Genomic DNA, 22,458 nt, shown 5'->3' with positions numbered 1-22,458 from the left:
CTTTTTGTTTAAAAAAGCACATTTCTGCAGTGAGAATGCACGTTAATCCTTAATGAAACAAAATCCAAGAATTTGGTCTTTTAAAAATAAGAATGTTTATGACAGAAATCCAGAAAAATGCAAAATGCATCACAAATCACGATCATGAGAAAACTATAAACAGGAGAGTGAGTAAACATTTGATTCAAGCAAACGGCAGACATTATACACCATATCAACTAGAATAATGGGCTGTAAAATTCATTATCAGTGATGAAAACCATACTCCATCTTTCTGCAGAAACTTAAATTATCTGACAAATTATGCTCAAGTTTTTTTTTTACATATGATATATAAAATGTATTATATGTACATAATATACAGTATATTAAATTGTGCATAAAATACAGCTTCAATGGCAATTCCAAAAAAGTTGGGACAGTATGCAAAAAAAAAAAAATTAAATACACAAGGTAAAACATCAAATACTGTCTTGTTGTAGTGCTTTCAATATAGCACAGGGTAAATAGAATATACAATATATCACTCCTTTTTGTTTTCATTAGCATTTTCCATACTGTCCCAACTTTTTTGGAATTGGGGTTGTCTATCAGTTTAAAAATGATCGTATCTGTGATTTTGATTTCCCTGATTTATCTGCAGTTTAGTTATGTATGTGTATTTATTTATTTATTTTGCCACTTTATTGTGAGGCCATCTGGGGATTGAGCAATGGGATATGGGACAGAATCAAACCTGTGTCAAACCCATATCCATAATCAACATATGTGTGTGTGTGTGCACAGGTTGTGCTATTCTTGAGGACCAAATGTTTGAAGATGCTTAAGGCTCATAAATCAGCAAATAATGTTTTGCTTAAAATCCTCTGATGTCAACAGGTTTGTGTGAGGGTTAGGGTATGGTGAATATCATTATCTTAGTAGCTTATTAGCTTTAACAGTGTGTGTGTTGTGTGTGTGTGATTATTTGTATATCACACTGTTTTCTTGGCGTTCTGTCGTGTGATGGCCACTAGTTTCTGTCTGTAAGCTTCTGCTTCCTGTTCTTTCTTCAGGAACTGCTGTCTATATCTCTGAGCTTCACGATTCGCCTCTTCCAGCTGCTTCAGAAGAGACACTTTTTCCTGTTAAACACACACACAGGTTTTATATATAATTGTTATATAGTTATTTAAACAAGAACAAAATCTAAATGACATTTTACACAATATTGCCTGATATTTGGCAATATTACTTTGCCAACGAAAACTGTTCTAAACGAAACCAAAACATTGAAGACAGACCAGTGATATAAATAATACAATTTAGTAGAGCAGATCAGAAGCTTCAGGGCAGCAACCAATAATTTATTTGATAATAAATCAATCTTTTGATAATTTTTTTTCAATTAAATGGATAAAATTACAAACTTTATTTTCTACATTATATCTAAAAACTTGTTATTCTACCACTTGCGAAACTAATCAATAATGATATTTCATGAGTTCACTGGTTCATATGGTCCTGGAGTGCATTAAGGTAAACAGATTTGGTGTGCTGTCCATAATGGAGGGTCTCGAGCACTGGACTGGGCTTGAGCTCTGAGATCCTCCCCTCTTGAACTATCTGACTAAAGCAAGAAAAAGAAAGACAATTTTGAATGATAATTTGTATAGGCATCATAAAATATAAAGGTGGAGATGGGGAGGTAGAGGGATGCCGGAAGAATAGTCAACGGTGTGAGGGAAGCAGCTGCTTATGTATCCTTGGGATATGATTGGCAGGCCTAGATGAACAAGCTCCTCCCAAACGTACATTATTTTTATTATTGATTTATATCGATGAACTGTTACAGCCATAGAAATATTACATTGTTGTGTGGGGGTTTGTGCACATGTTGCAGTACCTGCATGTCCTGCAGTGAGATGTTTTGGTGGATCTGCATGTCTTGTGTTTCCGTCATTTCACTGTCGTCGTCTTCTTCCTTCACACGTGGCCGTTTAATTGATGGCTCGTCACCGATCACCGTTTCCTCAGCGACCTCTATGTCTGACACCGTTAATACTACAGGAAGACAAACTTGTTAACTGCATCTCAATTCACACACTATTCCTTCATAAATACTGTGCAAGATTAGAATTAGTACAACGCAAATCATAGTACATTGAAAATAGTACGCCTGGATGGCATACTATGTCAGATTTTTTAAGTATGCATCCGTTCATGCTTTTTCTGAAGAGGAGGGGCAGATGGGGATTTGTGGTTGGTCTTTTTTAACTTTTTCAGCTGAAGTTAAATTTTAAGGAAACGCATTTAGTATGATGTTACCACTTGCATGCAAACAAAACAGTATGCGACTATGCTATTAAGTCTCAATTTTATGACATGGTGGTATGTCCCACTTCACACACACAAAATCAAAAGTGTACTTTCAATCACCAGCAATGTAACATTTTAAGTATGAGAATGTGAATAGGGACGCAGCTCTTTGAACTCACCCTGCTGCCCATCAGGCATGGTGACTATTATGGGCTGGGTGATGCCTGTGCTAGTTTGCAGTCTGCCCAGTTGAATGCCATCTGTTACTAGGGTAAAGACCTGCTGACCTCCAGAGCTCACAACCTGTTGGATGGCTCCGTCGACCATATCCGCTATTATCACCTTCTCCGCTGCCATAACTGAATCAATGACAGAACAGAGATTTTCATCTGGCAAACGTTATAAACTAAAACACATCTCTGCGGACATTAATGCAACTTCAAATCAAATAAAGAAAATGTCAAAATTTATCAATGCAAAGAATGATCTTAATCAGTATTTTTGTCTTGTTTTCCAGTAAAATATCTCATCATTCTTAAAACAAGACAATCTGTTTTGTTTTCAAAGAGATAAAACTAAATTAGTAAGGTTTAGGCTTTTCCACAGTGCAGCAGTATCATCTGACTCATTTCATTGTAATAAAGTAATGGTGGATGCAGGTGATGCAAAGCTTTGATGATCTGAGATGCTCTGAGCAAATAATCACGAGCAAATTTCTGTTCATCATGTGGAGGGCAAACAAACAATCATTACATATGTCAGGTCAAGTGTGCACCTGCACAAAGACCCCTTTCATTGAGCTTTAAACTGAACTCATTCATACACACAGCCACCGTTACAGATGTTCAGTCCTTATGTTTTTGTTTCTGTGTCACCTGCAGATTTGCTGTTGTTTCCAGGTGAGATGAGTCCAGCGAGGTTCACGACTCCTCCTGGGCTGATTATGAACTGTGGTGTAGTGGTGTGAATAGTCAATGTATCTGGATTCTGTGGGTTTGTGTTGATCTGACTCTGCATTGCTACCTAAACACATCAGTCATGCATATTACACAATAAACACAAAATTATTCATAAAATATTTTTATGTTAATTGTTTTAAGTAATGGATAATGTACAGTCAGACAGTCATTATCACAAAATAAACCCTGACAGGTTTATCAGGACCACTGATGCGAATGACTGGCTAACTGTACATTATCCTGCTTACTACACGGCTTCCTAACAAACAAATAAATAAATAGACATGAAATATTGATTTGAGTTGAAATTATGTAATTATGTGAGAAGAAATAAATCACAGAGTCTCCAGAAACAGCTGAAATCCACCTCCAGCTTGCGTCAGAGTTCTGTTGATATTTATATTACGAAAATTACAGTCAGACTGCTCATTATTCCGCTTGACTACTTGAAAAATAAATGGTCATGAAATATTGATTTATCTCGAAATAATGTTATTTGCTTACTTGTACAGATTGCAGAGTGATATGAGAAGTAGAAAAGATGACGTGCAATACCAGGAAGACCGTCTGAAATAACATTATACCTGGATGTGCATTTGTTTCTTAGAATTATTACACAGCTCTCTGAAATACTCAATTCTGATTGGCCAATGGCACCATCTAGCGGTCTGATATTTCTGATAAACAACCACACATCCACGTATCAGACCACTCATCTGTTTTATTGCGAGCCATCTTTACTACTACTCGGATCACTGTGCGATCTCTACAAGTAAGCTAATAAAATAATAACTCAAATCAATGTTTCATGTGCATTTATTTATTTATTTGGCAAACAGTCTTTTAATGAGCTGGATAATGAGCAGTCAGACAGTCTTTGAACAGAACAAACACCAACAGAACTCTGATGCAAACCGGAGGTGGATTTCAGCTGTTTAGTCATTTATTTCTTCTCAAATAATAAAAAAACTGTCAATGCAAATCAATCTTTTATGTCCATGTATTTATTTATTTGGTTAGTAGCCATGTAATAAGCAGGATAATGTACAGTCAGCCGGTTGTTATCACAAAATAAACCCCTTCAGCATGATACAAGACTCTCGGGATCCTCATCACCCTGTATGGGTTTATTTTGCGATAACAACCAGCTGACTGTACATTATCCCTTACATATATGATCACTGAATGGTGTGATTGACCAGTCAGAATAAAGTATTCTAGAGTGCTGTGTAATAATGCTTTACAGTAACTTAAAAGTGCACTAGGTACGTTTTTGCTTATTAAAAAGTTTTACTCATAAAAGACATGAATAGCATTTTTTAGAAAATATGTTGAAAATTATGTAAACTCACAATAGATGAACATCCCAGTCATATCAGAAACCTAAAAAAAGCTGTATCATTTTACATGGAGTCGGTCACCCCCTCATGGGCACTGCCATGTTGACAGCACATGACAACTTGTGTTATGCAATTGATCGAGTTACTACCACTAATAATAATAACCTGGTTACTTTATATAGCACTTTCAGCCAAGGCTCAATCATAAAAGTGCAATCAAAAAATAAAACAACAAACACAATACATTTACAACGGAGCCCGAGTCAACAGTATAGTCCAAAGTGATGGTATGGTATTGATAAAGAGGAATATGACCCACTAGACATTCTGAACAGAATGAGTGCAAGTGGACAGATAAAATTTCCAAACAAGAGGTCCCTTCTGGAGTCATGAAACAAACCGCTACTACCTGCAGCTTTCATGGATAAGTGGTGTGACATTGAATTGCAAACGCGAACACAAGGGTTAGAAGAAGGGTAAAACATTATCATGCTTTACAAATATATGACGCATATTCAAAGTAAACCTCCAGGAATATATTAAAATAACAAAAAAGGCATGCCATGATCCCTTTAAGATGGATATTGTAATTATACATGAAGAAATCCACCTATGTTAAAATAATTTTAATTTTTTACTTTGGTGTCAATTGAACTGACATGTGGGCTGTTTAAGAATAAATGTAAATTTACAGTAGCTGCAAGCAGCAATTATCGGACCAAGCACACCTATGGTACAATGTTAGATTGAATGAACGAATGTTACATTTATATAGCACTGTTCTGACACTATACTCAAAGCGCTTTACATACTGAACAGGGGACTCTCCTCAACCACCACCAGTGTGCATCATCCACCTGGATGATGTGACAGCAGCCATAGTGCACCAGTACGCTCACCACACACTAGCTATTGGTGGAGAGGAGAGAGTGGAGTGATAGAGCTAATTCATGGATGGGGATTATTAGGAGGCCATGAATGATAGGTACCAGTGGGGGGAATTTGGCCAGGACACCGGGGTTACACCCCTACTCTTTTCGAGAAGTGTCCTGGGATTTGTAATGACCACAGAGAGTCAGGACCTCGGCTTATGTCTCATCCGGTGCCTTTTAACAGTATAGTGTCCCTGTCACTATACTGGGACATTAGGACCCACACAGACCACAGGGTGAGCACCCCCTGCTAGCCTCACTAACACCTCTTTCAGCAACAACTACAGTTTTCCTCAGAAGGTCTCCTATCCATATACTGACCAGGCTCAACCCCGATAAGCTTCAATGGGTAACCAGGGGAGAGCTGCAGGGTGATAGGGCTGCTGACAGTACATTTTCCATTATTTACAACTGTATAACATTTGACCAATAGATTTAGATGGTATCATCAGGGTGTTGTGGCAATGATACACACAAACTTTTGTCTCAGTATGCAAAAGTGATGCTGAGATTCAGCCTCACTTTCAGTTTGGTGAATTTTGGAGAAGTTTGGACAAACTTTGTAGAAATATTAGCACAACAACTGTTTGTTAATCCATTCAAAATAACTGAAAAGTATATGCCTTTTTGAAAATTGGAAATTCAGAATATTCTGCAGTCATCCAGAAATATATGCAGCAAATAAGCATGACTTTGGGCCAAAGTTACAATGATATTTTTTATACACAATTACCATGTTTATAATACAATATATGTACTTGTACAGTGCATCTGGAAAGTATTCACAGCACTTCACTTTTTCCACGTTTTGTTATGTTACAGCCTTATTCCAAAATGGATTAAATTAATTATTTGCCTCAAAATTCTACAAACAATACCCCATAATGACAACGTGAAAGAAGGTTTTTTGAAATCTTTGCAAATTTATTAAAAAAAACCCGAAAAAAAACACGTACATAAGTATTCACAGCCTTTGCTCAATACTTTGTTGAAGCACCTTTGGCACCAATTACAGCCTCAAGTCTTTTTGAGTATGATGCTACAAGCTTGGCACACCTATTTTTGGACAGTTTCTCCCATTCTTCTTTGCAGGACCTCTCAAGCTCCATCAGGTTGGATGGGGAGCGTCGGTGCACAGCCATTTTCAGATCTCTCCAGAGATGTTCAATCAGGTTCAAGTCTGGGCTCTGGCTGGGCCACTCAAGGACATTCACAGAGTTGTCCCAGAGCCACTCCTTTGTTATCTTGGCAGTGCGGTTAGGGTCGTTGTCCTGTTGGAAGATGAACCTTCGCCCCAGTCTGAGGTCCAGAGCGCTCTGGAGCAGGTTTTCATCAAGCATGTCTCTGTACATTGCTGCATTCATCTTTCCCTCGATCCTGACTAGTCTCCCAGTTCCTGCTGCTGAAAAACATCCCCACAGCATGATGCTGCCACCACCATGCTTCACTGTAGGGATGGTATTGGCCAGGTGATGAGCGGTGCCTGGTTTCCTCCAGACATGACGCTTGCCATTCAGGCCAAAGAGTTCAATCTTTGTTTCTCATGGTCTGAGAGTCCTTCAGGTGCCTTTTGGCAAACTCCAGGCGGGCTGTCATGTGCCTTTTACCAAGGAGTGGCTTCCGTCTGGCCACTCTACCATACAGGCCTGATTGGTGGAGTGCTGCAGAGATGGTTGTTCTTCTGGAAGGTTCTCCTCTCTCCACAGAGAAATGCTGGAGCTCTGTCAGCGTGACCATCGGGTTCTTGGTCACCTCCCTGACTAAGGCCCTTCTCCCCCGATCGCTCAGTTTGGCCAGGTGGCCAGCTCTAAGAAGAGTCCTGGTGGTTCCAAACTTCTTATATTTACGGATGATGGAGGCCACTGTGCTCATTGGGACATTCAATGCTGCAGAAATTTTTCTGTACCCTTCCCCAGATCTGTGCCTCGATCAAATCCTGTCTTGGAGGTCTACAGACAATACCTTGGACTTCATGGCTTGGTTTGTGCTCTGACATGCACTGTTAACTGTGGGACCTTATATAGACAGGTGTGTGCCTTTCCAAATCATGTCCAATCAACTGAATTTACCACAGGTGGACTCCAATCAAGTTGTAGAAACATCTCAAGGATGGTCAGTGGAAACAGGATGCACCTGAGCTCAATTTTGAGTGTCATGGCAAAGGCTGTGAATACTTATGTACATGTTTTTTATTTTTAATAAATTTGCAAAGATTTCAAACAAACTTCTTTTACATTGTCATTATGGGGTATTGTTTGTAGAATTTTGAGGAAAATAATGAATTTAATCAATTTTGGAATAAGGCTGTAACATAACAAAATGTGGAAAAAGTGAAGCGCTGTGAATACTTTCCAGATGCACTGTATATGGTGCTGTCATAAAACTGCTCCTGTATGCTCAGGGCATTACGACAATAAATTTGAACTGTTGGTGGCGCTACAGGGTTTGAGTGGCAGAACCCAAATTTGGGCAGCTGACTTTTCTGCCCTGACCAATCAACTTTTTGCCACATGGTTCTATGGGCTGCCAAGTACTATAATGGTCGAGTGTAAGAATAAGAAAACTAGCAGATACTCACAGTAGGTGCTTAACACACCTTTAGTGAAAGGCCCCTAAATATGTGAGGTTAAATTTGACATCACTGTTATATCCATGGAATTCATCTGTAAAGATGTCTGTGAAGGTTTTCTTTTATTTGGGTCATCACAGAATGACAAGTAGAATTCATTAGTTATAACTGGACTCATTTCTTGTTGTTTGAAGAAATTTAGGAGGAATTATAAATAAAGTTTAAAAAATTACATCCGTTAACTTGTATGTCTGCTGAAGGTACCTGCAGGATTTCAGCGAGGTCATGACAGCTGTTGTCGAGGGCGATGTCCAGTGCGTTTTTGCAGAATTTACTTTGCGTGTGGACATCAGCTCCAAACCGCAGCAGAAGTTCCAGCACGTCTCGGTGGCTGTGCTGTACGGCCCAGTGCAACGCTGTCATCTTCAGCATGTCTTTAGCATTCACAGCAGCGCCGTGCTGAAGCAAACAGACATGAATACAGTCATTGTTACCACAACGCATGATGAAAGCCACACTTAAAGCAGCAAATTACAGGGCAAATGCATTGAAAGAAACATCAAAGATCACATCACTCTCATAACACACTCTAGCTGCTTTTTTCGCAGCATCCACATGATGTCACCTTCAGCAGCAGCTCCACTATGCGTGTGTGACCCTCAGACGCGGCCATGTGCAGAGGTGTCCGGTCCACTTTGGTGCGGGCATCACGGCTCACTCCGCAACGCAGCAGAACCTCTGTGGTGGAGTAATGTCCAAACTGAGCGGACAGATGCAGTGGAGACGTGCCCAGCTAACATGAGTGATAGAGAGATGCTTTAACACAAAACTTCACAATACAGCTCGATTTGCATTTGCTGATGGAAATAATAGTGTTTGCATGGCAGCAGTAGAATAACATTTATAGTTTTAGTTTAGGTTTGGATGGGTGCCATTTTCATGAACAAACCCTAACCAGAATGTTTGATGAATATCAATACAGTGCTACCTGTAACACTGAATTGCCTTGAAAAATTGATCATTTATAGTCAGATCTACAAACTGACCCAGTCGGTAGTGAATGGAGCTCCACTGGCCATCAGTATCCGAACCTCATCGTCCTGACCGGCACGAGCTGCTTCTAGAAGCTTCTTCCCCAAATCCACCAGAGACATCTGCAACATCACACTCCAGTTATCCACCATATTCATGTGTAATATCATAACAAAAGTTTCAACACAAACATACAAGTTGATTATCATAGTTTAGCCTAAATCCATCTGATTCTGTTACTCAATAAAGCTTCACCCTCCACAAAGAGTTTATTTGAATTATGCACTCTTATTGGTCTTATATCACTGTGAAAATTAAAAGGCACCATTTGGGGTTCCTCAGCTGCCACACCGGTAGACCCAGGAAATCCTCCAGGCATTCTTTCAGTTCTCTGAAAAACTTACTCTTAGTTCCTCCATGAACTCTAAAGAACACTTATGGACTGTCAACTGTTCCTTTTATTAACCCCATCATAAGATAAATCCTTTGAGGCTCTTCAAATATATCAAGTCATTTTTATCAGTGTCAGAAATTAACTTTTACATTAAGGGGCAATATCTACCCCCTGGTTTTAATTTTCATTTTTTTTTTTTTTACTTTTCTGAGGGCACTTTTTATGAAGGACCAGATTACTCAAATTTAAATCATGAAATATTTAAATAAATCCTTAAATACATACTGAAATTGTAAAAAAACAAAAAAACAAAAACAACTACAAAATCACTAAATAAATAAAAAATGTCCCTTGTATTTCATTTTAGCATTATTTTTAGGTTGATTTTTCATTTAAACAAGAGCTTTGTGTCTTTTCATTTTCAGGGTTATAGGCATGTGACTCAACAACAATGGGCGTTAATTAATAAATACATTTTGAGTAATTTGGCACTCCATTTTTATTTTAACAATATAAAACATAATCGTGTCTCATCCATTTATGTCAAATTCTTCAATTTAATCAATTTATTAATACAAATTCTCAAATATATATACAAATGTATATATAACTAGCACTATAGCACAATTTTAAGAACTATATCAAATGTTACAAATAAAAAGCAGAAGAATGAATTACAGGGGCGTTTTTGCCCCAAGCCCCCCTTAATTTCTGACCCTGATTCTTATTTGTATAGCACTTTTCACAATACACATTATTTCAAAGCAGCACTACAGACAATTATGCTGTAATGTCTTGGAATTCCTCATTGAGCAGTTTCATTAAAAAACATCTGTGAAAATCATGCCTTAAAAATTATTTGTCTTCAGGCCCCCAGTGAGCAAGAAAAAGGCGACTGTGGCAAGGAACACAAAGCTCCATAAGATGTTAGTTAATAAAGGTGGGGGGAAACTTGGGGGAAACCAGCTCAGCTGAGGGAGCCAGTTCCCCTCTGAATATGTCAATTTTACAGCTATGTGTAATACAAGTCATGAATTAATTGGGTAAACTGAGTAGATTTCTGGTGGGTAATATTTAAAAGTTCCTTTAAGTACATACATAGGATTTTTGAGGCTCCTTTAAGGGGTGCCTGGAGGATCTCCAGGGGGTTCTGCCAATGTGGCGGCTGAGGAACCCCAAATGGTGCTAAATAAAGTATTTTTACATTTTTACAGTGAGACTCAGGTTTCTGTGATACACATACATACATACATACATACATACATACATACATATATATATATATATATATATATATATATATACTCATCAAAAAAAGAAGCGTCCCTTTTTCAGGACACTGTATTTTAAAGATAATTTTGTACAAATCCAAATAACTTTACAGATCTTCATTATAGGGTTTAAACAATATTTTCCATGCTTGTTCAATAAACCATAAACAATTAATGAACATGCACCTGTGGAACGGTCGTTAAGACACTAACAGCTTACAGATGGTAGGCAATTAAAGTCACAGTTATAAAAACTTAGGACACTAAAGAGACCTTTCTACTGACTCTGAAAAACACCAAAAGAAAGATGCCCAGGGTCCCTGCTCATCTGCATGAACGTGCCTTAGGCATGCTGCATGGAGGCATGAGGACTGCAGATGTGGCCAGTGCAATAAATTGCAATGTCCGTACTGTGAGACGCCTAAGACAGCGCTACAGGGAGACAGGAAGGACAGCTGATCGTCCTCACAGTGGCAGACCATGTGTAACAACACCTGCACAGGATCGGTACATCTGAATATCACACCTGCGGGACAGGTAAAGGATGGCAACGACAACTGCCCGAGTTACACCAGGAACACACAATCCCTCCATCAGTGCTCAGACTGTCTGCAATAGACTGAGAGAGGCTGGACTGAGGGCTTGTAGGCCTGTTGTAAGGCAGGTCCTTACCAGACATCACCGGCAACAACGTCACCTATGGGCACAAACCCTCCTTCAATGGACCAGACAGGACTGGCAAAAAGTACTCTTCACTGACGAGTCGCGGTTTTGTCTCGCCAGGAGTGATGGTCGGACTCGCGTTTATCGTCGAAGGAATGAGCGTTACACTGAGGCCTGTACTCTGGAGCGGGATCGATTTGGAGGTGGACCCTAGTCTGGGGTGGTGTGTCACAGCATCATCGGACTGAGCTTGTTGTCATTGCAGGCAATCTCAACGCTGTGCGTTACAGGGAAGACATCCTCCTCCCTCATGTGGTACCCTTCCTGCAGGCTCATCCTGACATGACCCTCCAGCATGACAATGCCACCAGCCATACTGTTTGTTCTGTGTGATTTCCTGCAAGACAGGGATGTCAGTGTTCTGCCATGGCCAGCGAAGAGCCCGGATCTCAATCCCATTGAGCACGTCTGGGACCCGTTGGATTGGAGGGTGAGGGCTAGGGTCATTCCCCCCAGAAGTGTCCGGGAACTTGCAAGTGCCTTGGTGGAAGAGTGGGGTAACACCTCACAGCAAGAACTGGCAAATCTGGTACGGTCCATGAGGAGGAGATGCACTGCAGTAATTAATGCAGCTGGTGGCCACACCAGATACTGACTGTTACTTTTGATTTTGACCCCCCCTTTGTTCAGGGACACATTATTCCATTTCTGTAAGTCACATGTCTGTGAAACTTGTTCAGTTTATGTCTTAGTTGTTGAATCTTATGTTCACAAATATTTACACGTTAAGTTTACTAAAAATAAAAGCAGTTGAAAGTGAGAGGATTTTTTTTTTGTTGTTGTTGTTGCTGAGTTTATATACACCGAACAGCTACAAGATTAAAACCTCCTGCCTAATATTGTGTAGGTCCCCTCATGCTGCCAAAACATCAACCATCAGAATGGAGAAAAAATGTGATCTCAGTGATTTGGACCGTGGCATGATTGTTGGTGCCAGATGGGCTGGTTTGAGTATTTCTGTAACTGCTGATCTCCTGGGATTTTCACACACAACAGTCTCTAGAATTTACTCCGAATGATGCGAAAAACATCCAGTGAGCGGCAGTTCTGTGGATGGAAATGCCTTGTTGATAAGAGAGGTCAACAGAAAATGGCCAAACTGGTTTGAACTGACAAAGTCTACAGTAACTCAGATAAGCGCTCTGTACAATTGTGGTGAGAAGAATTATATCTCCGAATGCTATTCTGAGATGCGGGTTGGCGCTGTTTTGGCAGCATGTGGGGAACCTACACAATATTAGGCAGGTGGTTTTAATGTCGTGGCTGATCAGTGTGTGTGTGTATATATATAAAACATGTTTGGTGTGTTTTTATGTATCACATCTCTGTGTACTTTAAGAAGCATATAACTTATGTTTCTTGCTGTCATTTGAAACAACTTATGACAATTAAACATTGCCCTTACAATAGTTTAACATGTTTATACTAATGTAACACTAACTGTAATTAGGATATTTTAAAAGAAATGTTACAGATTTATGCAAAATCATACATTAGGCCAGTGAGGAAATCAGTTTTGTTTTTACAATAGCAATAGCAGCTGTAGTCTTTGAATTTGAATAAGAAGCTGGATTCAGTCTTAGAATAAACATTTTATTTTGTAGAGACTATTGTTACATTGATCTATCCACAGTAATGAGGACTCATGGATGAACAGATATTATGGTCTTACCACAAAGACCACTGCTAAACTGAAGTCGGTGATAATTAACTACGAGTCCAAAACGTTAAACTGTATCATAGTACTTGTAATAATGTGCCCTTTATTGCTGAGATCGCATTCGTTAAAACTGAAACAGATATACTCGAGCAACGAAGCACAAACAAAACCATCAAGCACAAACACACATCACAAACGCGTCTGGAGTATCTTTTATTATCTGCTTTCCCGACAAAATATTTTTAAAACGCATACACTGGTTAATATGTATATAAACTTGTTTAAATGTGAAAGTAAGGTTCATCTCATCGTCATTGTTATTATCATCTAGATGAATGTTGAGCGCGGCCCGTTAAATGCGATCAACAGGAAATCTCTCATGTTCCGGAGCAAACTCATCAACTTCCATATCCGGCGGACGTGATCAAGCTAAATTTATGCTGCTTACCGTCTGAGCAGATTAGAAGCTCCAGGATAGAAACCGCCCGAACCCGACCAGAAAACAGAGATGAAAATAATGCAGCAGCGGGCACGAGCACAAGCGCGCCTGTGTCTGTGAACGCGCTTGATCAGAGACTCCAGAACATACAGAACAAAAGTAAAATACAGTAGCAACACAATAGTCACCCTGTGCAGCGCGCATGCGTACGGATTCATAAATCAGCTGATTACAGTGCGCGTTTCATATCTCAGCAACATATTTCATTTCGCCACGAATCATCAAAACTCGAATCTCCCCAGTATGTTTAAGTTAATTAGACTCATATCCGAGCGTCACAGTAATTCTCCAGTTTACAAAAAAGCAATGTAAATGTCAAATAATGTTCATAGATCTGTGTCTGATGGGTTAAAGAAGAGTTTTTAGCACACAAAAGTGATGAAAACCACAGATATGTATGTGTGAATATCTATGATAAACACTAATTTCAAACGTTAAAAGTGTTAAAGTTGTGTTTGTACGAAGTGTTTTTAAATAAAGCTTCCGCGATTCGAATACGTTGACTTCCGGGTTTGATCGAGCAGTTGTCAGTGTGTTTACAGTTAATACTCTGATTAAACTTCACTTTTACCGCTTTCATCTCAGCTTTACCGGTATCTCCAGTGTCTGTTCTGAGTGGATTTTATTTCAGCTGTGTGTTTGGGGTGAGTTTAGACGGTTAACTGCGCTAAATCGGATGAAAAACATAAACACAGATAATTAACTGTACTGTTGTGACTGATCATCACTGTCTTCCGTCTGATTATTCTGTTATGTGTCTGTTAATTCTGTTATGTGTCTGTTAATTCTGTTGTTATGTGTCTGTTAATTCTGTTATGTGTCTGTTAATTCTGTTATGTGTTATGTGTCTGATTATACTGTAATGGGTTTGATCTTTACTGTCATCAATCAGCTAATTCTGTCATCAGTCTGATAAATCTGTTAAAGGTCTGATTATTTCCTGTCATCAGTCTGATAAATCTGTCATAGGTCTGATTATTCTGTAATAGGTCTAATTAATCTGTTAAAGGTCTGATCTTTACTGTCATCGGTATAATAAATCTGTGATGGCTCTGTTTATTCTGTCATGGGTCTGATTGTTCTGTTAAGGGTCTGATAAATCTGTTATGCTCTGGTTATTCTGTCATCGTTCATCTTTTTCACCACTGTGTCTAATTTTTCTGAAATAGGTCTGATTTTCTTTAATGGGTCAGATCTTTACTGTCATAGGTCTGATTAATCCGTCATAGCTCTAGTTATTCTGTCATGGGTCTGATTATTCTGTAATAGGCCTTGGTCTGATTCTTCTGTGATGGGTCTGATCTTTACTGTCATTGGTCTAATTATTCTGTAATGGCTTTGGTTATTCTGCCATGGGTCTATTATTCTGTTATTAATCTGATTATTCTCTCATTGGTCTGATAATTTTCTGTTATTAATCTGATTATTTAGTCATTGGATGGTCATTTTCTGTTATTAATTCGATTACCCTGTCATTTATCAGAATTTTCTGTTATTTGTCTGATTATTCAGTCAATGGTCTGATAATTTTCTGTTAATATTATTCTGATTATTCTGTCATTATTAGTCTCTCATTTTTCTCCTCAATTTGGAATGCCTAATTCCCAATGCACTCTAAATCCTCGTAGTGGCGTAGTGACTTGCCTCAATTTGGGTTGCGGAGGACGAATCTCAGTTTCCTCCGCGTCTGAGATGTCAATCCACGCAACTTATCACGTGGCTTGTTGAGTGTGTTACCGTAGAGACGTAGCGAGTGTGGAGGCTTCTCGCTATTCTTTGCAGCATACCACACACCCCACTGAGAGCGAGAACCACACATTATAGCGACCACGAGGAGGTTACTCCATGTGACTCTACCCTCCCTTGCAACTGGGCCAATTTGGTTGCTTAGGAGACCTGGCTGGAGTCACTCAACACACCCTGGATTCGAACTCGCGACTCCAGGGTTGGTAGTCAGCGTCAATACTCACTGAGCTACCCAGGCCCCCTGTTTTTCTGTTATTGTTCTGTTTATTAGTCTGATTATTCTGTCATTAGTCATATTTCTTGTTATTTGCCTGATTAAATCACTGTTCTGAAAATTGTGTTATTAGTTTGATTATTCTGTTATTGTTCTGATCATTTTTTGTTATTTGTCTGATTATTCTGTCATTAGTCATATTTTTTGTTATTAGTCTTGTTATTCAATCATCGTTGGTCTAAACATTTTCTTATTATTCTGTCATTGGTCTGATCATTTTCTGTTATTAGTCTGATTATTCTGTCATTTGTCTGATAAGTTTTTGTTATTAGTCTTATTAAATCACTGGTCTGAAAATTTTGTTATTAGTCTGATTGTTCTGTCATTTTCTGTTATAAATCCTGATTAGTCTGTCAGTGGTCTGAAAATTTTGTTATTAGTCTGATTATTCTGTCATTGGTTGATCATTTTATGTTATTAGTCTGATTATTCTGTCATTAGTCATATTATTCAGTCATTGGTCTGAGAATTTTGTTATTAGTCTGATTATTCTGTCATTGGTCTGATCATTTTCTGTTATTAGTCTGATTATTCTGTCATGGCTCTGACTCTTCAGTTATGGGCATGCCCAGATGGAAGCTGTGGGTGCAAACTCGACAGAATTGCAACATCTGTCATTCATAGAATTTCTACACATTCCCCAACTCTTGCCTATTTGTTTATTAAATATTTTAGCCAGTTTCATGATGCTTTTAGCCATCATTTAGAGTATAGTACTCTCAACTTAATTTAATACATTTTCCTATGTTTAAGTCCCTTCCACAGAATTCCATAGATTTTCCCTCATAATCTGCAGAGAAAATGCAACTCCACGGATTCCATCTGGGCCTGGTTATGGGTGTGATCTTAACAATCATCAGTCTGATTTATTCTGTTTTAGGTTTAAATGCAATCTGTCATCAGTCTCATTATTCTGTTGAGGATCTGATTATTCTGTTAACAATATGACTATTCAGTGAATCCGAATGTGAATGTTTTTGTAGGAATATGAGCTGAAATGCCGTCCGTGTCCACTGGAGTGAAGGATTTGTATCTGTCCACATCACTGGGGGATCTGAACAAGAAGGCTGAAATCAAACTAGACAAAACCAACACCAGACAGTAAGACACACGCATACACTCAAAAACTCAAGCAGCTGTAGATGAAGCAAAGACAGATGCTAGTGTTCAGTATGAGGAGGGATGTCACAGGGGTTCAAACAACAACTGCTGCCACTGTCACTAATGTTATAGTTGAATATTTTGCATTAATGTTGTGTTTGATCATTAAATACTAAGTCTTTAGCTGTCATGTGTGTTTCAGCTATGTCCAGAGTGCCTGTAAGATTTTCAAGGCTGCTGAGGAGTGTCGTCTGGACCGTGATGAGGAGAAAGCTTATGTGCTGTACATGAAGTATCTGACCGTCTATGACCTCATCAAGAAGAGGCTGGATTTCAAACAACAACAGGTACAGCTGATAGTGCATTCTGGGATTAGCATCTGTGATGGCTTTTAATGGAATGATAGAGACATAGAGGAAGAGATTGGTTTTTTTTTATTATTATTTATTTATTTATTAATAATTTTTATCCCCTTTTCCCCCAATTTGGAATGCCCAATTCCCACTACTTAGTAGGTCCTCATGGTGGCGCAGTTACTCATCTCAATCCGGGTGGCGGAGGACAAGTCTCAGTTGCCTCCGCTTCTGAGACCGTCAATCCGCGCATCTTATCACGTGGCTCATTGTGCACGACTCTGCGGAGACTCCCAGCATGTGGAGGCTCATGCTACTCTCCGCGATCCACGCACAACTTACCACGTGCCCCATTGAGAGCGAGAACTACTTAATCGCGACCACGAGGAGGTTACCCCATATGACTCTACCCTCCTTAGCACCGGGCCAATTTGGTTGCTTAGGAGACCTGGTTGGAGTCACTCAGCACGCCCTGGATTTGAACTCGCGACTCCAGGGGTGGTAGTCAATACTCGCTGAGCATCCCAGGCCCCCGAGGAAGAGATTCTTGCATTATCTGCGTAGTAATAGGGTCATGAAGTTCCTCTGCATTTTTGTTTGTTCAGGTACTGATGGCATAAACTGTCATCTTAAACAAAAAAATCTGTGCTCAGGTGTGAACATGTCAGCAACCTGAAATGTGATATACTTTTTATAGTAAAGGGATCTGCAGTGCTGTTCTCCTCCAGAGTTTGTTCTGTTAATACCAGTAACTCATTTGGATGTTTACAGGATTTCTTCCTGTCCATGCTGGGACCAACCAGCTTTAAAAAGGCAATAGAGGAAGCAGAGAAACTTTCAGAAAGTCTAAAACTCCGGTCAGTGTTATACACACAAACACACACTGTTCTTCCGCTGTCTCACACTCACCCTCACCTCCACTTGTTTCTGTTTTTCTCTCAGGTATGAGGAAGTTGAAGTGCGGAAAAAGCTGGAAGAAAAAGAGAGAGAAGAGGAAAAGAGTCGAAGAGAAGAAAGGATGGAAAAAGATAGACGTGCTTCACCCAAAGGGACATCAGAGAAGAAGGGCAATAAGAAGGTGGTTGATTTTGGTTCAGTAGTTTAACTACCAGGTGGCACTCAAACAACTAAACGTGTCAATGTTCAAAGTGTACAGGCCATCATTCAATGATGTTTTGTTATGGTTTGTTAATAATTCATGTTGTTGTATCATGGCTGTGGAGTTAAAGTCTGTGGTATGTTCTACTACAGGTTAAAGAAGAACCCAATAACAGCAAGAGCAGATGCGATAAAGGTACTGTTTTCATGCTTCTCTTCATTTTGCTTTTATTTAACTTCATCTCTCTTTTTTTATCCTCTTTTTTTATTTATTTACTGTATCAACATCTCTTTCTCTCTCTCTCAGGCAGCATCAGTGCAGAGGGTTTATTTCATCTGATGAAGGACCCCAGTATCAGTGTGCTGGTAATGGATGCCCGGTGCAGACAGGACTTTGAAGAGTCGCAGATGTGCGTCCCGTCTCAGACGTGCATCAGTGTACCTGAGGAGGCCATCAGCCCAGGGTAATGCTCACCATGACACCCACAAAGATTTGCATTACTGCAGAAAATTTTTATCAAATAAAGCATCATTAAAGAAATAGTTCACCCTATCATAATTTTTTCTCATCATTTACTCACCCTCATGTCATCCCAGATGTGTGTAACTTTTTTTCTTCTGCAGAATACAAATGAAAATTTTTAGAAGAATATTTCAGCTCTGTAGGTCCATACAGTGGAAGTGAATCGTGGCCAGAAAAACGTTGAAGTTCCAAAAAGCACATAAAGGCAGCATAAATGTAATACATATGACTCAAGGGGTTTAATCCATGTCTTCTGAAGCGATCCGATTGAGCTAAAACTGCTTGAAAAAATCTGCTTTTTGGAGCTTCAAAGTTTTGGTCACCATTCACTTGTATTGTCTTGTCCTACCCAGCTGAAATATTCTTCTATAAATCTTCATATGTGTTCTGCAGAAGAAAGTCATACACATCTGGGATGGCATAAGGGTGATTTAATGATGGGAGAATTTTCATTTTTGGTTGAACTATTCCTTTAATGTTACTCTTAATTAGCTTTTTTATTTATGTGTTTGACAAGTTTAGTCAAGTTGAACAGTTGGCTGATTTTGCACATCCTTCTCATCTGCAAGTAAGAATAGAGATGACTGATTCGCAAACGAATCATTCTTTAGCGCTGGAACGAGTCAAGCTGCTTGGAAAATTGACCTGAGTACTTGTTACACTATTTCTATTGCCTGAATCCACATATCAATTTTTTACTAGATCTTAATGGTATTTTTCGTTTTGCAATCATTTAAATCTACCTGGCAATGGCTAGTTGTTTGAAATTATAATTTTTTTTCTGATTAAAAAAAATACAATTTGTTTTAAGTCATTTCAGAACAAACTTATAATTATTGAGATAACAATTTAATATTGTTGAAAGGCTGAAAACATTGATATTTTTTTCCTTACCTATAATCATCCAGCACTACCTCCTCACACATTAACCTGACACAGGAAACCCACAGTACTCTTGTGTCTGAATATTCAAATTAATATTTAGATGCACTTCATTAACCATGATGCAATATGCTTATTATCAGGGTGACAGTGAATCAGATTGAGGGGAAGCTGCCTGCAGCGTCGCTGTGTGAGTGGAAGCGCCGAGGGTTTGTGGATTACATTATTCTGTTGGACTGGTTCAACAGCGTCTCTGATCTCAAACTGGGCACCACATTACAGAGCCTAAAGGATGCTCTCTATAAGGTAAGGTAGAGCTTATGCTCTCTATCAGGTGCTGTAACTTTCGGTCATTGTGTCATATTGACATAGACATAAAACACATTTGTGTGTGTGTGTGTGTGTGTGTGTGTGTAAGGGTGTATGTGTTAATGTAATTGTGTATTTGTACAGTGGGACAGTAGTACTATCCTGCGCAGTGAGCCGCTGGTGCTGGACGGAGGATATGAGAACTGGCTGCTCTTTTACCCCATGTACACCAGCAACGCTAAAGTCAAACCACCCAGAAAGCAGGCACCCAGCACACTGCCACAGTGTGAGTATCACCCACAGAGTTTGAGGTGGTATATGGAGTTGAGGGTGATTAGGGTATGAGCTCATGACAGTTTCAGGATGGGTTTGTTGGAGTAGTCGGGCAATATACATTTTGGGTGACATATGGAGTATGAGGTGTATACAGGGCGACATATGAAGTTTAGAGTGATATACTGAGTTTGGGATTTACAGGGTGATTGAGTATTGAATGCAAATGGTTATCCACTGTATCTCAGATTCGATAAATAAAAGTGTCTTTTGCCGTGTTATTTTAGTAAACTTCACATACCCTTCACTGGAGGAGCCCAAACCTGTGATTGTGCAAGAAGAGCCTGCAGCTCCAGTGCAGCTTAATGGAGAGTACAAATCTATGGACCAGGACCCCCCCTTAGAATCCCCTGCAATCACACAAACACACACACCACTGCCACAGCCTGCTCCCCTCACAAGCACAGATACCGTAACACCACCCTCCGCCTCGCCCAGACACACTCCACAGGTAGGTTTCATCAACACTACACACATGAACACCTGAGAATTCACTTAAACATCCATTGAACACCTCAACCGTCTCTCTGAACACAGATTGATCGCTCTAAGAAGCCACCCGTGAAACTGTCGAGTGTAAAGGTCAGCGATAAGCCTGCAGCGAACGACCTCCCTGCGGCTCACAATGGGCCGATGATGCCCAACCGCACCATCAAACCCAACCTGGATTCATCCAGAGCTCTGAGCGAGGAGGAACGCAGGGAGATCCATGCTGAGACCCTCAGTCTAATGGAGAAAGCTCGTAAAGAACAGGAACAACGCAAGCGGGCTCAGGAGGAGATGAGAGCTAAAGAAGAGAAAGAACAGCGAGAGACAGCGGAGAGACGACAGAGAGAAGAGAACGAGAAGAAGGAGGAGGAGAAACAGCAGGAGAGAAAGAAACTGGAGCGACAGACGGCAGAGGAGAAGGATCAGGCAGAAACGGAGAGAGATGAGAAGAGCAGAAAAGTGCAAAAGGACGTTCCACTGGATGCACAGATGAAGAGCATGTCACTGGATTCACCTGTACCTTTCAGCGGTATGAGTGACAACAAGGTGAGTGACATCATCATCACGCACTTCAGCAGCATCAGAATGGGGCTGGGCTTTGATCAAGTAGGGTAGACTGATATTTTGAGTTAAGGGTGATATATTACATTTATATGATATGTTTAGGGTGATGTATTGAAATTACATTATATATTGATTTTATGATTTATTGGGTGATATATGGAGTTTAAGATGATATATTGAGGGTCATATGTTTAGGATGATAAATTGAAATTAGGGTGCCATATTGAGTGTAGGTTTGTCTATGGAAATATTTTGAGTTTTGGCTGATATATTGAGGGTAAGATTATGTTTAGGATAAAATATTGGAATTAGGTTGCCATATTGAGTTTAGGGTAATATGTTGAGGTTTGGGTGTTTAGGGTATTATGTTGAGTTTATGGTATATAGGATTTATGGTGTTTAGAGTAATATTTTGAGTTTTGGCTTATAATATCACCCTCAATTTATGTTTAAAATAAAAGATTGAAGTTAAGGTGCCATTTTGAGGTTAGGGTAATGTATTGAGTTGAGGGTGTTTAGGATAAAATATTATTTTTTGGTGTATAGGGTAATATATTGAGTTTAGTCTTCTATATTAAGGTAATAGGATGATATATATAAATTAGGGTACCATATTGCGTTTAGTACATTGAGTTTAGGGTAATATACTGAGTTGAGGGTAATATACTGAGCTAAGTGTGTATAGGGTAATATATTGAGTTTTGGCTGATATATTGAGGGTGATATTATGTTTAGGATGATATATTGAAAGTAGGGTGCCATGTTGAGTTTAGGGTGTTTAGGGTAATATATTGAGTTTTGGTTGATATATTGAGGGTGAAAGTATGCTAAGGATGAAAGTAGGGTGCCATATTGAGTTTAGGGTGTTTAGGGTTATATATTGAGTTTTGACTGATATATTGAGGGTGAAAGTATGTTAAGGTATGTTAAGGATGATATATTGAAAGTAAGGTGCCATATTGAGTTTTATAGGGTGCTTATGGTAATATATTGAGTTTAGACTGATATTAAAGGGTGATAGTATGTTTAGGATTATATATTGAAAGAAGGGTGCCTTACTGAGTTTAGGGTGTTTAGGGTAATACATAAAGTTTAGGGTAATATATAAA

The 22,458-nt window shown here is 39.2% G+C and overlaps 2 protein-coding genes across 5 annotated transcripts in view; one reads left to right on the top strand and one right to left on the bottom strand.

The window, feature by feature from the left end:
• Positions 1 to 83: 83 nt before the first annotated feature.
• LOC127417437 (GA-binding protein subunit beta-1-like) lies at positions 84 to 13,763 on the bottom strand. The gene is made up of 8 exons (XM_051657500.1): positions 13,627 to 13,763; positions 9,145 to 9,252; positions 8,724 to 8,891; positions 8,363 to 8,557; positions 3,174 to 3,321; positions 2,478 to 2,657; positions 1,886 to 2,043; positions 84 to 1,124 (listed from the first exon to the last, which is right to left on the bottom strand). The coding sequence occupies exons 2-8, from the start codon at positions 9,250 to 9,252 to the stop codon at positions 975 to 977; spliced, it is 1,107 nt and encodes a 368-aa protein (XP_051513460.1). The 5' UTR covers positions 13,627 to 13,763; the 3' UTR covers positions 84 to 974.
• LOC127417431 (ubiquitin carboxyl-terminal hydrolase 8-like) overlaps positions 13,635 to 22,458 on the top strand; it is a 25,848-nt gene continuing 17,024 nt past the window's right edge. For 3 of the 4 annotated variants that reach the window (XM_051657492.1, XM_051657490.1, XM_051657489.1), the window contains exons 1-11: positions 13,802 to 14,321; positions 16,681 to 16,798; positions 17,001 to 17,145; positions 17,923 to 18,008; positions 18,094 to 18,229; positions 18,403 to 18,445; positions 18,557 to 18,713; positions 19,798 to 19,960; positions 20,108 to 20,249; positions 20,524 to 20,747; positions 20,834 to 21,331. In XM_051657492.1, coding sequence (XP_051513452.1) covers positions 16,695 to 16,798; positions 17,001 to 17,145; positions 17,923 to 18,008; positions 18,094 to 18,229; positions 18,403 to 18,445; positions 18,557 to 18,713; positions 19,798 to 19,960; positions 20,108 to 20,249; positions 20,524 to 20,747; positions 20,834 to 21,331 — 1,698 coding nt within the window. In that variant the 5' untranslated portion in view covers positions 13,802 to 14,321; positions 16,681 to 16,694. Of the gene's footprint in view, positions 13,777 to 13,801; positions 14,322 to 16,680; positions 16,799 to 17,000; positions 17,146 to 17,922; positions 18,009 to 18,093; positions 18,230 to 18,402; positions 18,446 to 18,556; positions 18,714 to 19,797; positions 19,961 to 20,107; positions 20,250 to 20,523; positions 20,748 to 20,833; positions 21,332 to 22,458 lie in introns of those variants that run through there. The other variant, XM_051657491.1, reaches the window with a different exon arrangement.

This window comes from Myxocyprinus asiaticus, chromosome 26 (assembly GCF_019703515.2).
Source record: "Myxocyprinus asiaticus isolate MX2 ecotype Aquarium Trade chromosome 26, UBuf_Myxa_2, whole genome shotgun sequence".
Classification (NCBI taxonomy): Eukaryota; Metazoa; Chordata; class Actinopteri; order Cypriniformes; family Catostomidae; genus Myxocyprinus; species Myxocyprinus asiaticus.
This window is presented reverse-complemented; position numbering and strand designations above follow the sequence as displayed.

Excerpts from the sequence above, each read along its gene's own strand:
- LOC127417437 (XM_051657500.1), bottom strand. The coding sequence starts at position 9,252 with ATGTCTCTGGTGGATTTGGGGAAGAAGCTTCTAGAAGCAGCTCGTGCC. Across the intron at positions 8,892-9,144 it reads CTCCATTCACTACCGACTGG|CTGGGCACGTCTCCACTGCA; the intron begins GTCAGTTTGTAG and ends CACTCATGTTAG. Across the intron at positions 3,322-8,362 it reads ACCTCGCTGAAATCCTGCAG|GTAGCAATGCAGAGTCAGAT; the intron begins GTACCTTCAGCA and ends TGATGTGTTTAG.